The sequence below is a fragment of the Gavialis gangeticus genome, unplaced genomic scaffold (genome assembly GCF_001723915.1).
Source record: "Gavialis gangeticus isolate Ggan-Ray unplaced genomic scaffold, GavGan_comp1, whole genome shotgun sequence".
NCBI classification, from domain to species: Eukaryota; Metazoa; Chordata; order Crocodylia; family Gavialidae; genus Gavialis; species Gavialis gangeticus.
This window is the reverse complement of record NW_017729032.1, coordinates 127,681,266-127,697,937: the sequence shown is the minus strand read 5'-3', so window position 1 is coordinate 127,697,937 and position 16,672 is coordinate 127,681,266. Positions and strand designations below refer to the sequence as shown.

General features: G+C 39.8%; 1 protein-coding gene across 3 annotated transcripts in view; it reads left to right on the top strand.

Annotated features, from left to right (window-relative positions):
- The window catches only part of NALCN (sodium leak channel, non-selective), a 564,495-nt gene that overhangs the window by 303,845 nt on the left and 243,978 nt on the right, over positions 1-16,672 (top strand). For all 3 annotated transcript variants that reach the window (XM_019524286.1, XM_019524284.1, XM_019524285.1), the window contains 2 exons: positions 3,074-3,241; positions 12,056-12,247. In XM_019524286.1, the coding sequence (XP_019379831.1) occupies positions 3,074-3,241; positions 12,056-12,247 (360 nt within the window). The remainder of the gene's footprint in view (positions 1-3,073; positions 3,242-12,055; positions 12,248-16,672) is intronic.

The following is a 16,672-nucleotide window of genomic DNA, read 5'->3' as shown; positions in this document are numbered from 1 at the left end:
CCCCCCCCCCCACAGACAACCTTGTATCAAGGGATAGCCGGAGAAAAAGGCCATTATCTACTCCCTGAAGTCTAGTGGTGAGGCACTGTAATAAGACCTATGGCAAGCAACTACCATAGAATTGCTGGTCATCAGTTCCATCAAGCTCCTGGTGTAATTTATATTTGGGTACAAAATTGTGTATAAATTTAACAAAAATTACACTGAAGTAAATGTGTCATGTGCTCAGGCCCTAAGTACTTCACTACAGTCTTGTATATTCTCAGTAACAGAATCAAGATTGAAACCTCAGTAGACTTCAGAACCCACAAACCATAACGCTCTTTCTGTTTAATTTTGCCCTCTGTAAAAATAGGGCCAATAATATTTTAATTCAGGGGGGCCTATGAATGAAAGACGTGTGCCCCTGGAGGCTGGGGGGGCATGGCGAGTGCCCGCAGGTGGCAGCAGCGGTGACTGGGGCATGGCAACGCTGAATGGGGAGCTCCTGAAGGCAGGTTTTGGCAGCTGGGGCGGGCCGAACAGGCAGTCACAGCACTGTTGACAGTGGCAGGAGCTGGGGGATGAATGTGGTGAGAGCCAACTGGTGGTCACCAGCCACCTGCAGACACCACCGGCAGCTGTCGCAGTGGCTAGCGGTGATCGGCAACTGCCCACAGATGCCATTGGCAGTGGTGGCCAATCGCAGGGGGTGCACCGCCAATCTCAGGTGGTGTACATGCACCTGCATGCACCCCCTATGCATCGCCAATGAGCGACCATTACTTAGTTAATATTTGTGAAGTGCTTTGAAAATATTAGTACTATTAAAATATTACCATTACTATTTTGATGTTTATGCTATGCTACCACTGCAGAAGTGAGGACAAACATCTCTTTCTCTATCCTAGCTTTACTGCATGTTGGGGGAATTACTTAGGGCATGTAAACTGAGAAATTAAAAGGCGTATGAGGAATTAAGGTAGGAGGTTATTTAGTCAGAAGCATTTTTGTGTGGCAAGAAAAGAAAATTTGAAAGTAAAATGAGATACCCAATAGCATTAGAGGATTTAGCCTTAGGTACAATTTATAGCTAAATTATCTAAATGTCAGGATATAAGGTCCCTGTCTTCCTATAAAATGGCCCTTCATCTTGAACTGTATGCAATTTAATGTGTAGATACTTCAGAAAAAGTGTCTAAAAACTGGACAGTTCTAACCCCGATCTTCCCACCTCACTCCTTTTGCCTTGCTAATTCTTGTCTTTTTGTACTCCATTTCAAAATGACAGGAATTTACCAAATGTGTTCATCAATTGACTTGCCCATTTGGGGGAGGGAGTTGTTATTTTTTTTTAATTACATCCCTTTCTTTCTCATCAGTTTATTTTGGCTTATTTTCTGGTCAGGTGTGAAAAATTAAATATCCATAAAATAAGAACTGCTCATCAATAATTTTTAATTCTTGGCTTGCTTCAAACTTCTCTGAAAACTACAAACAGTGTACAGTGGAGTTGCATCATACACACATTTAACTTATGCAAATTCATCATACGCGTACGCCCCAGAGTGCCGATTGTTTGGATTCAGCCTGCAGCTGCCCCCCGCAGCGCTGTGCAAGGGGCCAAGCAGCTACATTGGGAGCAACCCTGATGGGAAGCTGTGCACGTTGGCCAGGCAGGAGTTTATTGCAGGCTGCCCTGACCGGGAAGGAGGGACTGTACCACTGGATGGGGGAGGGAGTGGACTGTACCACTGGGCAAGTCCAAGGGTAATTTTGACTGTATGAGATTTTCGCCTTACGCACTGATTTTAGAACCTAACCCCCATGTAAGATGCAACCCCACTGTATATTTGAACAAAATTGGTACAACCACTGTTATTACATATTATACATAATTTCTAATTAGCTGCTATTGAACAGTTTTCCATCATTTATTTGGACACAAATTGAGAACTCAAAATTGACTGAATAGATTTGGCCAGTATTCTGCAAATCTTGACGTCTCTGATATTCATGCTGTAACCATTCTGAGAGAATTTCTTATTGAGAATATGCTAGAGAAATCCAGAAACAAGTATAAAATGGGGATTCAAAAGGGAAACTTTTTTTCAGACTTGTGTTGGCTAGGTTTGGGGACAGTCCAATAGAGATTATATTAATATATTTATAGCCTAAACACATATATTTCAGACATTTTAGGGCTATCATACTGTGTCGTCTGAATTGATGTCAAACTGGAACTGACTAGCTGAGAATTTACCCCGTTTAGGGTCAAATTAATTAAAAGAATTCCAGCTATATCAATGGCCACAAGTGTTTTCAGGATGTGGGCTGGAATGACTTGGCTCAAGCCAATGGAGGTTGGCCACTATGGCCTGGTTGCTACCTTCACTATAGCTGCTGCCACCTATGTGGTGGCACAGAAATTTCTCATCCCCTGGCTGCAGCACAAGGGATGTTCCCATCACCACTGCTGCTTCTCCCCAATGCTTAAATGGAGAAGCCTGCACCTCTGAACACCACTGAGGCCCCATGTCCATACGCTGGATCCAATGGCTTCTCAGGCCAGATCTAGCCTATGGGCTGTAGGTTGCTGAACCCTGAGGAAGATGATTTTTCAGATCTCAATGGTTATTAATTTTTCAAAAACTGTGGTAACTATTTCTAAAGATAGTGAATAGTTATATTTACAGAAAAAAACCTTAAAAAATACCAAATTGTTCTACTATCTCTGGAAATATAGGCAGGTATTTTATGTAGGAACTCTACCATTTTCAGTTGAATACTGTGTTTATATTCAAAGTCTGATGATTAACAAATGTGTCATCTATTCATAAAAGTTAAAAAAAACAAAAAAAAATACCTACCTGTTATCCCTTTGATGAATCTATAACATTATCCCTTTGATTGCCTATTCAGTGTGTGTCATTGACATTTTTGCTAATGTTATCTCAGGTATTTACTTAGCTCCATAGAGCCTCAAATAAGCATCATTTTACATCTCGGGAAAATGTGACCTGTTTGACATAGAAACCTATAATTTAAATCAGTGATTCAAACACCCTTTTTCTCCTCTTCTATTTTATCCTAGGTTGCTTTCACAGTTCTCTTTGATTTAGAAGCACTTTTGAAGATCTGTTGTTTGGGCTTTACTGGATATATTAGTTCATCTCTTCACAAATTTGAACTGCTGCTTGTAATTGGAACTACTCTTCATATTTATCCAGACCTCTACCATTCTCAGTTTACATATTTTCAGGTATGGTCAAGTAAATTTCAAGATTCTACTTTAATTTTTTTTTCCAAAAACACTAAAAATATTATCTATCAAAAATGGCACACACTCCGCTCTGTGTTTTCCTTTATTTTTCTAGTGTGCCCTTACAGCTAAGTTATTTTGAATGTATCTTTATAATAAAAATAATTAAATAAGTCTTCCCTTAGATCTGTTCATCTCAAGAAAATTTACAGGAATAAGTTTCCCCCTCCCCGCTAAATTCACCATCCTCCACCCATTTTTTTCCCCATCAACTTTCATTTCCTACTTCTGTATTGCTTTATCCTGGTTTTGATTTAGTTTGGCTCTGATTCAGCCTCAGACACACATGCACTTGCTCACCTTCTACTAACTTTTGCAGACTCCTGTATACTGTATACTATTGGTTTTCTGGATTGCTTTCACACTTCCAACTACTGTCCCACAACATTTCCTGACCAAGAGATTCTTTGTTCCAGCCCCTTTTGATCCTCCAAAATGATTGCCCCAGTTTCATCCTGGGCCCTGTTGTTTTTTTACAGTTCCCAAATGTTAAAGAACTTTGCACTGGGGCTGTTCTGTCATTTTTGTAAAAAGTCCCATGTGGAAGACAGAGACTGATCCATTCCATTACCAAAGTAAACTCATACTTGCTTTCATTCAACTTAGTGATTAGTGTCCAACAAGTTCCTGTTTCTCCTCCTTCCATAACATATAATTTAAAGTAATGGTAGAGTGATGATGTAGCCATGATGGTCCGGGAATTAGGCAGGAGCCAAAGATCTCTAAGGGTGGTAACTTTTATTGCACCAATTGTATCCTTGGGATAAAGTTAGACGAGCTTTCAAATGCAATCCATTGTTCAAATACAAGTATGTATCCTATATATCATTACCGGACAAAGAATGTCTTGCATTTGAAAGCCTGTCTAACTCTAGCACAACTGTCAGTTGGCCCAAAAATATATCATACTAAGAAATCCTTGCCTCTGCAATTTAAGGTAATTCCAACAGTGGAAGAAGGCCCAAAGATTCACTATACTGTAGTTTACTCTCAGTAGGAAAGGTGTCAATGGGCATTTCTATACAAGATGTTTACTGTAAAGTTGACTAATTAGCTGCACAGTAAACATGTTGGCATCTACATGTGCACCCTTATTAGGCTGGAGTAAACTAATATAAATATAATACAAGTGCTATCCTGTAAAAAATACAAATAAATACTGTCCTGCTACAGAGTAAAAAACTGCCTGCTGGCTAGCCCACACACTAAAGCACCCTTGTGCCACAGCCAGCCCCTCTCCAGCACATTGAGCTTTATTGGTCTGAAGTTTATTGCTTCTCATTAATTGGACATGTAGGCACACCCAATTGCTGTCTAATAAACCTTTGTAAAGACTAACCTAATTACTTGGACATCAGGAAGTTACAAGTTATTCAGGAATTTCACATGACTATGATTAGTTAGAGTTTTTACACTGTTCAGACATTTTAATTATAGGAGGGATCTGGGAACTGTGATTAACACAACACAACACAACAGTTCTTAGAAAGTCTAAATTATGTTCTAGGTATTCTATTTTAGCTGTTTCACTGATAAATTTCTTTTTAAAACTTTAAAACACACTCATATCCATCTATTATTTTGAAATGGGATGAAGTGACTAATAAGTAATAAATAATGACACAAATAGTTAAATTTTACAGAAAATCATGATAAATGATAACTTAGTGCAGTCAGCTTAGAAGTTCGTTGAACCTTGACAAACATGCATACAGGAAACCCTCGCTATTCGTGGGTCTGGCATTTGCGGTTTCAAGTATTCATGAATGCTGAACCTGCATCTTAAATACATTTGCAGGAGCTCCTCAGGAACTCCGTGCTTGCCGCCACCAGGTTCCTGCCACCACTGGCAGGCTCCCATCATCACCAGCGCAGCCGTGCCCCACCCCCCAGCCACCAGGGGTACTGTGTTCATGAACACAGACGGCGTTCATGAATGCAGTGCCTTATTCGCGGATTTGACCATTCGCGGAGATCTCAAGAACATATTCCCTGCAAATGGCAAGAGTCATCTGTATTGACACACAACTTTATGCGGTCTTACAAAATTAGTCAGAAAAAGTTGCAAGTCTTGAAAATGACACTACAGGGAACACAGGTTTTTAGGAAGTAATACGTATGATTTTAATGAATTTACATGCTATCAGAATATTCAATACCATGCCATTCACATGCTATGATATAATTACCAAACCTAAGAAAAAGAATGCTCTAGCAAAACTGAAGCGTCACATTAAGTTATTGTTGTAATATTTAATCAGAACCTACTTACAGCTTGTGGTCTCATTCCATGAAGTTTTATATAAAATATAAATGTGACGTATTGCATTAAATAGAATAAAAGTAATAATTACTGTTCACGTCTGGCTTATTTCGTTTTCTGTTCTCTTTAATTCTCTCTGGGCAGATCTATTTTTCATATGTTTATATATTATCAAAAGCAGTCACTCTTGGTCTAACTCTTCTTCTGTTGCAATCAATGGGAGCATGGCTGGGAGAATCCTGGGTGCATCTGCACATACAGTTAGCATCATGTGATAAACTTTGGCGCAATTCACACCAGAGTTTATTGCACCTGGGCACACCATTTCTGTGAGCACCTAGGGCTATTCTGACATACCTCAGTGTGCTTCGGAGAGGCTGCCTGGGGTATGAGGGTGCTCCAGTGGGGCTAGCAATCAAGCAGCCCAGCAGTGAAGCACACTTGTGCCTCAGCCAGCCCCATCAGCATCTACACATGCATTGTGGCACACTAAATAATGTCACCACAGAGTAGTATTTGTTTACAAGTATTAACTTATGGTGGTGTTTATTAGTTTATTGCAGCCTAAGGGACGTACATGTAGATGCTGAGACTTTACCACAGAGCTAATTAGGCAACCCGACAGTAAACTTCTCATGTGGATGCGCCCACTGGATGTTTTTGAGAATTTTCAAGTTGTCACATAATATTAAGCAGTTGTATGGATTCAGGGCTTCTAACTATAAAATAGTTCTGAAAGATAGTTACAGTAGATCATATGGTGATGTTTGCCAGGCATTAAGACTGGTACATATCTTTCATAATTCTAATGAAAGAGATCGTAGCACAAAGATGTCCAGAGTCTTTAGATATTGTTTTCAGATGTTCAGAAAAATGCCCAGGGTCTCTGGTGTATTCACTTGTGACTCCTAAAATGGTATCAATAAAAACTTAAAATAATCTTCTTTATTTAAAATAATGTATTTTTAAAAGGTACCTTAAAATGTGCTGGGTGAAGTCCAGGGCCCATTGAAGTTCATGTCAAAACTCCCATTGACTTTACTGGGGCATGATGGCACCATATACCCGCAAAAAAAAATTACTGTTATAGATTCCGTTTTTAAAATATAGGGTGCTTGAAGTTCCATTCTAGAGACTTTTGATGAAATATTTTTTATTAAAATATCACTATAAAAGATACAAGTTTTACAAGCAGAAACACCTGTTGCACTGAAAGATTTGGGACACATTCTGCAATGCAAATCTCCTTAAGGACAAATGACAGAGTTGTGCAAGCAGGTACTTGCCATATCCCCAAGCAGTCAAACTCCTAGCAAGCTATGTAGCATATCTCCAGACCACTAAGGTCAAAAAGTGATGTTAACATGGATACATTTGGAGGTTAGGCATATCTTCAGACATTTCAATATTAATGATGATAGGTTTACTGTGCTCCCACTCAGCCAAAAATAAAGGGTTGCTAAAGCCAGAGCTCCTGCTAGATGCACTTTGGTTTATCAAGCAGAACTATATTTCACCTTTCTAGTCTTCATATGCTGTAGTCTACATTATTTATTAGTTTGCATGGAAAAACAACTTGTCAACACATCAGTCACTCCTTACACACGGTTCACCTCCACATACTGTTCACCTCTCTCATACCTCACTATTAATTCTGATTCAAAACAATATGCAACTTTTATGGCTTTCTGTGAAAGAAAACTAGCATAATTTACATTAATGGAATTTTCCATGGTCCCAATTCAGCTGTTTGCATAGCCAATAGAAAGACTCCACATTTTACATATTACTATAACGACCAATAAAAAACCCAATATTTTTATTGGGAAAAGTATTGTAGTCATCTTCTGAGGTAAACAACACTATTTGAGAGGCAGTCTTAGAAATTAACAAAGCTTTTTGGTTCTTGTTTCAGTTTTAGATTTGAATTGCTGTGAAAAAATCTTTGTAGATTTCATCCAAAATACTGTACATCACATCATTTAAAGTTACTTAAAATAAATTATGCATTAGCCAGTAGCATAGAAAACAAGAATGTCATTACAGTGCAAATTTAGTAGGTCTAATTTGTCTCCTAATGAAAACAGATGAAACAGCAAAATAGTACCAATAAAGATTAATGTGCTACTTAAAGGTCAATTAGATCTCTTTAGATAGGGAAGAAAAAAACAGTAGGTAAGACAGTTACTATATTTACTCAAATATACGACAGGAGTTTTTCCCACCAGTTAGCATATGGGAAAAAAGCTCTTCATCTTACATTTGCATACAAGAGCGCCTCATTAAATACATTATCTATCAGTAAACTGCTGCCAAAAGTAGCATGTGCTCAGTAATGGAAACCAACTATGAAGCTAATTAAATGCAGTGAACACTAAGCCTTACTACAAAACACACAGCCCACTTTGGATGAACATGTTGATGGGAACCCTTTTTTTTTTCGGCCCTTACAAATAAAGAGTGGGTATTCCCTCCACAGGGAACTAGCACTGGGCGGGCCAGAACTACCCATTACAACCTCTCTTTGATACCAGAAATACTTGAGCTTAGCTAAAAGGCCAAAGATAAACCAGTGCAGCCTATCTGAATAAGATAGTGTCCATTAAGTGCAGTACCCCCCAAGGCCGACCCTTTTCCAAGTCATGATGAGCCACTGCATTACATACATTTTTACTACTTCTTCACTTCCTCAGCTGAGCTGTGCCTTTGTTTCTCATTTCCAATATTTCCTGTTTCTTTACCAGTCTTAAATGCCTGGCAAACATCACACAATACAGCCCCAAGCAGTTCACCCAGAATCCCTCTGTTGCTCCCTTTCTCCATCTGTTGCTTATGATTGCCCCATGAAGTGGAGCTGGACCAGGTTGCCACATTTTTGGAGGATTTCAGGCCTCTTGACAAGAATATCTGGTTCCATTCATGGGGGGGAGGGACAGGGGTAATTAGCACATGGATCCTTTCGGGGGTATATTGGGAGTACACACACTTACTGAGCAGTGCTGAGCTGTGGGTTCAGTATGGCAGTGCACTGGTTGTGCCTGCCACTTTAAGATCATCAGAAAGGCTGTGGAGCAGCTGGCAGGTGGGCTCAGGCCCCATTAGGTAGTCACCTGACTGCAGAGGGCCACCTGATTGGAGGAGGGCTGGGAAGACAGAGTATAAGCCCAGACCCTGGGAGCAGGGCTGGAAGTTACATCTGGGGAGCTGTTGGAATAACATTGTGCAGCCTGAAGACTGCGGTTTCTTTAACAACTGGGGTTAAGGTAGGAACTATGAGGATGAAATAGATTCCTTTGGTTCTGGGTAAGATCTGAAATTGTACCCTGCTTGGGTTAGTTTGTGTGGTTAGTGTGTTGGGAGAGCCTGTGGCGGGGGGCCCCCTGGAAATGCCATACCTGTGCCTCCCCAGTGAAAGGCAAGGATGGGGGGTGGAAGGCTTCAGCCCTCACTGCCTTGTGAGTCACCTCATAGAGGGGAAAGGCCTGGGGCCAAGGTCCACCAGGAGGGACCTGAGGTCTGAGGGGCAAAAGGCCCAGGAAGGGGCCAAGGTCCACTAGGCTTACAAAGTATGAAGTGTGGCCCAGTGAGGGGTTGGAGTGCATGTGGCCTAGTGAGAGGGCAGAGGGCAGCCCAGTAAGGGGCTGGGAGAGTAGTCCAGTGAGGGGCCAGGAGGTCAAGGCCCAGCGAATGGGTCAAATGCCAAGTGTGGTCCAGTAAGGGGCTGGGGGAGCACAGACAAAACGATGCCATCTGCGAGGCATGGAACACGGTGTAGGGACAGTTCGGAGCTGTGTGTTTGGCCCAGTTCATCAGGGCTGCAAATGGGGCAGTTTCCCGCCTTACATCTATTCATTTTACATCAACGGTGTGGCAGGCAAGAGCAGGGCAGACTGCACTAAACGGGAGGGGGCACTGATCTCTTTGGATACCTGGGGACACCCATTGCAGTTACCATGACTTGGAACACTGTTGACACTGGCACAGCCCAGTAAACTATATAGTAAATCATGAGCCTTTTGGTTTTGAACTAATATTATGCATAGTGGATGTGTCAACACATGCTGTTAAGGTGAAGCAATAAAGAAGCTCCCAGGCACTATGTTTATACATGTGCCTGGGACCACAGCACAGTGAGCCAGGTCAGAGCAGCTCCAAGTGGCAGGGGGACCAAGGGGTCAGCCTGCCAGCCCAGTGATTACTCCAGCCTGGCTCAACATGCTGCAAAGGGGATGGCTGGGGCACAAGGGTGCTCCATTGTGTGGCTGGCTGGCATGTGGCCCCTGCACCGAAGCACCCTCATGCCCCAGCAAGCCCCACCAGCATCTACACGTGCAGAGTAAAAACCTCTGCAGCAAGATAGTACTTGTATTTAGAAGTTTTCTGCAGTCTAATAGGGCCACACATGTAGATGCAAAATGTTTACTGCCCCACTAATTAGTCTACTCCACAGTAAACATCTTGTGTAGATGACCCCAGTTTGTACTTTATATAAGTTGGCATAAAAGTGTTTCTTAGAAGTAAGTTTACTAAAACTTGCAGCAGTTTCAAAAAAAGTACAATGCATCAATTCTGGATAAACTAAATTATTACTGGCATGTTTATTACAAAGTCAGTGTTTTCAGATTTGCCCCTCACTTCCATGGAGAGCAAGGCCTGATAGTAAAGCGGTGAGTGAAGGGGCTGCAGGGAGCAGAAGTTGTGGAGGGAAAGAGTGCAAAGGGGTGACCTAATCTCTCCTGATTATTTTCACTGCTGTAGGAGTGGGAAGGGGACATATTCAAGGCAAACCTTCAATAACTAGGTTATTAGGTTATATATGAAAAAATGATCATTTTTAAAATATTTTTTCAGGTATAGAACCTAATTATTTGGGCACTGTCTTATATTTGAGTAAATATAGTAAATGAAACACAAGACTTAGAATGCCAACTGGGGAGTGAAATCCTGAGCCCATTAAAGTAAATAGCAAAACTTACAGTGGTTTCCATGGGGCTAGAATTTTACTCTGCGACTTTTCTTGGATGAGAAAGTTTCATTTTCACATAATCATTCTTCAGGTTGGAACTGTGCTTTACAATATCAACAATTCCAGACTAAACTCAACTACTGAATTTTAGGTAGCTAATATAAAGAACATGGGGTTATATATTATATGATCACAGCATCTCAAAACAGCGAGCACATGCTGCTCTGCATTCTGTGAAAGGTACAAGCTATAGAAAAATACTCCTCAGCAAGAATTAAGTAATCAAGCCTCAGCTTTGTGGGCAGGTGTTGCTGTTACAAAATAAATATGGGGATAGACTGCGCAAAATAATTTAAAAAATAACACTTTACATTCTCATGTATCACACAACTTGCCATAGAAATGGGGCAGTCAAAAATGACTCCAGGAACTTAATACTGGATCTCATCTAATACTGGAAATAAATAGCTCTGTCGTGTAGCTGATCCTGAAATCCCTGCAACTGAGATGTGAAGAACTTGCAGCATTTACAAGGCATGATTAATACGTATGCATTCATACTGGAAACTCTTTTGGAACAGGCACCATCTTTTTATACAGAACCTAGCACAAAGGGCCCTATTTCAACAGCAATACTAATAATTGCGATAATGCGAGAGAGAGTGATATATTGTAAAATCTCATGAAAAATATTTTCTCCCATGTTGAGAATTTATATAAATAGTGTTTGCTATATTAAACAAAGTTATACAAATACTTGGATGAGATGGTTTAGAGAGGGATGATCCAGCTTTGAGAAAGGAGTTTGGATAAATAATCTCTTGAGGTCCCTTCAGTCCTTTTTTCCTTTGATTTTATGAATCACATGAACATTTAATTAGCTAACTTAACAGTTTACCTTTAGTACTTTGCACTGAAATTCAGGATTAAATTTTGTCTTCAATTACTGATTAAGTGAAGCATCTATGATGATGCTGTTGGCAGCTCTCGGCATGGATACACATCCTATTGCTTCAAATATATTCTCTGAAGATGCAGATATCTGTACTGATCCAATGGGCCTTTAAAAGATTGTGGATGGACACTACTAATATGGGATACCAAGGAAATTAGCTAAATCTTATCAAGCAAATATAGGCATTAGGAAGAAAATTGAATAAATAGTCTACATAACTTAGACTAGAGTCATACTTAAAATAAGGGTACCTGGTAAAATAACTGTTTACCAGTGAAAGTAATCAACTACTGGAACAACTTACTTACTTATACATTGGATTCTCTATCCATTATCTTTAAATGGAGAGTGAATATTAATTTAAAAGTTGTACTCAAGCAGCAGCTATTTTTTTGATTCAGCAATTACTGGGCAAAGCTCTGTGGTACTGTCCTGCAATCATGTAGGTCAGAGTAGAGAGATAATCATAATAATTTCATTTGGCATTAACATCTATAAAGCTATGAAATTTGACTGATTAATGATATAGTCACAAAAACTAACACAATTGTATTTTCTCTCTCTTTTCAGGTCCTTAGGGTGGTTCGACTTATAAAGATTTCTCCTGCTTTGGAGGATTTTGTGTACAAGATATTTGGACCTGGAAAAAAACTTGGGAGTTTGGTTGTATTCACCGCAAGCCTTTTAATTGTAATGTCAGCAATTAGTTTGCAGATGTTCTGCTTTGTGGAAGAACTGGATAGATTTACAACTTTCCCAAGGGCAAGTATACTTGTTATTTTATTGCAGTTGTATCTTTCTGTCTAACCTAGTTTTCACTGTGAAGGAATTTGATCATCTTTTGAGAAGATAAAACAAGGGTGTGGCCTTCATTCTGTAGCTTTCATTTTTTAAATCTCTCATAATAGTGAGGGGTAGTTTGAGTTAGACTGTTTATCTTTGTCTCTGTGGCTGAGACACGCAATATATCATATTTACTCTCATACCACATGCACCTTTCCCCCAAAAGTCAACCTCCAAAATTGGAGTGCATGACAGGTCACAAGTGGGAAGCAGGGAAGAACAGAATCATTAGAATACTGTGCTATACTGCTGCCAAGATAGTTGTTGCTTCTCTGTGGGCACGTCTACACTTACAATTAATGTAACTGAATATATCTCCAGCTCAGTTTGAGCCAGAGTACAGGCAGTCCTTGACATTACAACATTTGAGTTATGACAAACGGCACTTAGGATGTTTATAAGCTGATTCTCTGTTATGACTTTCCAACGTCGGTTTCAACTTTACAGTGCTGAATCCAATGCAATACCATGCCAGCGAACAAGTTTGCTGTGCCACCCATCTCCCTGCGCCAATCTGCCATGCCACCCATCTCTCTGACTCAAGACGCCCAGTTGCTGTTATGATGTCATTTTTGTGCAGTGGATCTTTGTGTTCCCAGACTTTTTCTTAAAATGCAGTGGTTTTTGCCCATAAAAATGGAAGAAAATTGTAAATCTGGTACAAGTGATGTTTCTAAGAAACATAGAGCAATTACTGTGGAAACAAAAATGGAAAAAATTAAGAGGTCCAAAAAACGGAGGGATGTCAACTGAAATCAGTAGTTTTGGATATTCCCTGAATGACTACCATGGGGATGTCTAAAGACAAGGTAAGAATTCGGGAACATGTTAAGGGCCCTGCTCCTATGCAGTCAACTGTGATAACTAAGCAGCATATTGGACTTATTGCTCAGGTTGAGAAACTGTTAATCATTTGGCTAGAGGATCAAAGTCAACGCCATGTTCCTGTGAGTTTAGGCATAATTCAGGAAGTGGCTAGGAGTCTTTATGATGATCTAAAGAAACAACAGGGGGAGGTAGAGTTCTAATTCTGAGCCTTGTAATACAAGTAGAGGGTGGGTTATGCATTTTAAAAGCCAGAGCCAATTTACATAACATCAGGGTCTCAGGTGAAGCTACCAGTGCTGATGAGGCAGCTCATGCTTTTCCTGAGACATTTGCTTAAATCATTGAAGAGAGTGGGTATTGTGCTCAGCAAGTTTTTAATGTTGGCGAAATAAGGCTCTTTTGGGGAAAAAACTGCCATTGAGAACCTATGTTACCAAAGAGGAGAAATCCATGCCCGGGTATAAAGCTACTAAAGATAGGCTCGCTCTTTTGCTTGGTGCCAGTTCTGCAGTTGACTTTAAACTTAAACGTTTACTTGTGTAATGTTCAGAAAATCCCAGAGCTTTCAAGGGATATTCCAAGGCATTTCTCCCAGTGATATGGAAATCCAGTCCTAAGGCGTGGGTCAGTAAGAACATCTTTGAGGATTGGTTTAATCATCAGTTTGTGCCAAGTGTCAGGGATTATTGCAGCAAGGACAATCTTGCATTTAAAGGATTGTTAATTCTCAACAGTGCTCTTGGTCATCCAACCATCCTTGATGACATGCATCCTGACATCAAAGTGGTGTTTCTGCCTCCTAACACCACCTTACTGTTTCAACCCATGGACCAGGAGCTAATTGCATCCTCTTATGTGCACATTTGCCCAGGTTATCAGGGCAATTAAGAAGAAAGGTGGACCAAATCTGAAGGAATTCTGGAAGGGCAATGTTTACCATGCAGTTAAGAAAATTGGTGAGGCATGGAATGAAGTGCAACTATCAAATTTGAATGGTGTTTGGAGAAAATTGTGTTCTGAGTTTGTGTCCAACTTCCAAGGCTTTACAGACACTGTTGAAGAGGTGACCAAAAATGTTGTTGAAATGGGCAAAGAGCTCAACTTAGACCTTGCACCAGAGGATGTTAATGAATTGCTGGCATCACATTCTGAAGAACTAACTAATGTGGACCTCATTGAAATGGAACAGCAAAAAGTGGCAGAGGAAGAAGAAGATGCGCTCACTGTTGAAGAAGTTTACTGCAGAGTTGCCCAATTAGCTCCTTAGTACACATCTTGGCATTTATAGATGTGGCCCTATTAGGTCACAGGAAACTTATAAACTCTGCAGCCAGTTTGTAGTTGTAAATACAGGTACCGTCCTGCTGTGGAGTTTTTTCATGCACAGCAGTGCATGTGTAGACACTGATGGGGCTTACTGGGGGCATGAGTGCTTCAGTGTGGGGGCTGCCTGCTGGCTAGCCCTGCACTGGAGCACTATCATGCCACAGCCAACTCCTCTGCAGTACATTGAGCCAGGTTGGAGCATCCCTGGGCTGGCAGACTGACTCCTGGGGCCCCCTGCCAGCTGTAGGCTCTATGCCCTGGCTGAATTTGCTGCAGTCCCAGGCATATGTTCAAATGGCACACTCAGGAGCAATAAACTCTGATGTGATATGCAGTAGTGTTTCTTTTTGTGAATTAATTTAATGTGTTTATGCGTCCCCTGTTTTCAAAAGGACTTACTTTATGTCACACAGTTAGCCACAATCCTGGAAAAAAATCTATTTTTTCTACATTCTTTCTTCCAACTGCATGACTTATTTGAGGGTGTGGGGTATGGAAGAAATGCAGTTTTTGGGCTGATGATAACACAGTAAAGCATATGGGTCTAACAGTGGTCAAGACTGCAAGGGCCAGGGTGTGTATACAATTGGGTATGAACAGTGTCTTATAAAAACATATACCTGGATATGAAAAATGGTTACTTCAAATTTGCATAGGAACACTTATTTGTACAGGGTGATACAGTCTGCCTGCATTGCCAAAACACACATCTAACTTTTGGGCATATTTAATGGATATTTATGGATGTGATATCAAATCAAAATGAGACACTGAAAAAAATCAGTGGAAATTGGACATAATGTATTTAGTGAAACACTGCTTTGAATGAAAATGTTACAATTTCTTTAATAGTATATTAGATATAGTGTACATGGATTGATTCCAGTCTCAATTTATTGGTTTCAGTCATCCTATATTGGTTTCACAATCTGTTTTAGTGGAAGTGCATTGGATGGAACAATTAAACCAAAATGAATAACGCTGCCTCAAGAGTCATGCAGTTAATAAACAAAATTGCTAAGCAACAATTTGTAATGATTGACCTGAATTACAGATATGGGATATTAGCTATAAAAAACGAAGCAAAAAAAAAAAAATCTACCCCAAACGGAATAAAGTTATTCTGCAATTTCTATTCTGGGCAGTAAGAGTTATAAGGATTGTGAAGAATGTAATAAGGTTTCCTTCTGAAATACTGGAAAAAGAGAAGAGAATGCTAATAGGTACATTTTTAAAAAGTCAGGCCTCTGTCTAATTTAGATTATAATGGCACTAGTTATACGGTCAGACCCAATGTACAACTTTAGCTAAGCCTTGAATTCTAACCTGGAAAGGATTGAAACTTCTGTGTACTGGATTTCTGATTTGCATTTAACTTGCTGTTTATGAAAATGGTTGAAAATCCCTAAGAGAATTATACTCACATAATCAAGATAAGATAGATTCAAAGTAACCTATAGATTTAACTAACTGAACTGATATAATGTTGCTGAAAGATCAAGCTTAACCCAATATTGTCAACCTATATCAAGATATGTTTTAAACATTTAATGTGGACATTTTAAACTGGATCAGATCTCAATATGAATTTCTTTAATTATATTAATGTCTGGCAAAGATATATAGGTACTTTTGTATGCTACCTAAGAGGAAAGAAAATATTCCCTTTGAATGATTATCCATAAGTTGAGTGTCAATGGAGATACATTTTACCTGAGAGTTTAACTTAAAAGAATAACATTCCAAAAAAGAATACTTGGAGTCAATTAAGGCTCATAAGAATTTGAAAAATATAGCTGGTAATGTGTGTTTGTAGCTTGCTAATTGAAAAGCTCTTATTCTGTCAGTAGGCTCAGTGAAAATTTACTTTAAAGAAAATTCAGTATGGGGCTAAAACTGACCTGGCAATTACCTCTTAAAACATGTCTTACTTGCTAAGGTTGGGAGACTCCCATTGACAGAAGTGATCCGTTGTTGTCTCTGAATAAGGATGGTGGAATCAAATTCAGAGCAGCAAAGTGTGAGAGATAATGTAACTATTCTGTTTCACATTCCTGGCATGCACTATTTTTAATTTGTGCTTGAAAGAAAGGATTCACAAGCAGAGAAGGAACGAGGGCTCTGGGTAACTATATAAGCAAAGTTATTATTGGGCTTGTTGGGCTATGCCCAGCCGCAAAAGAAAGTCTA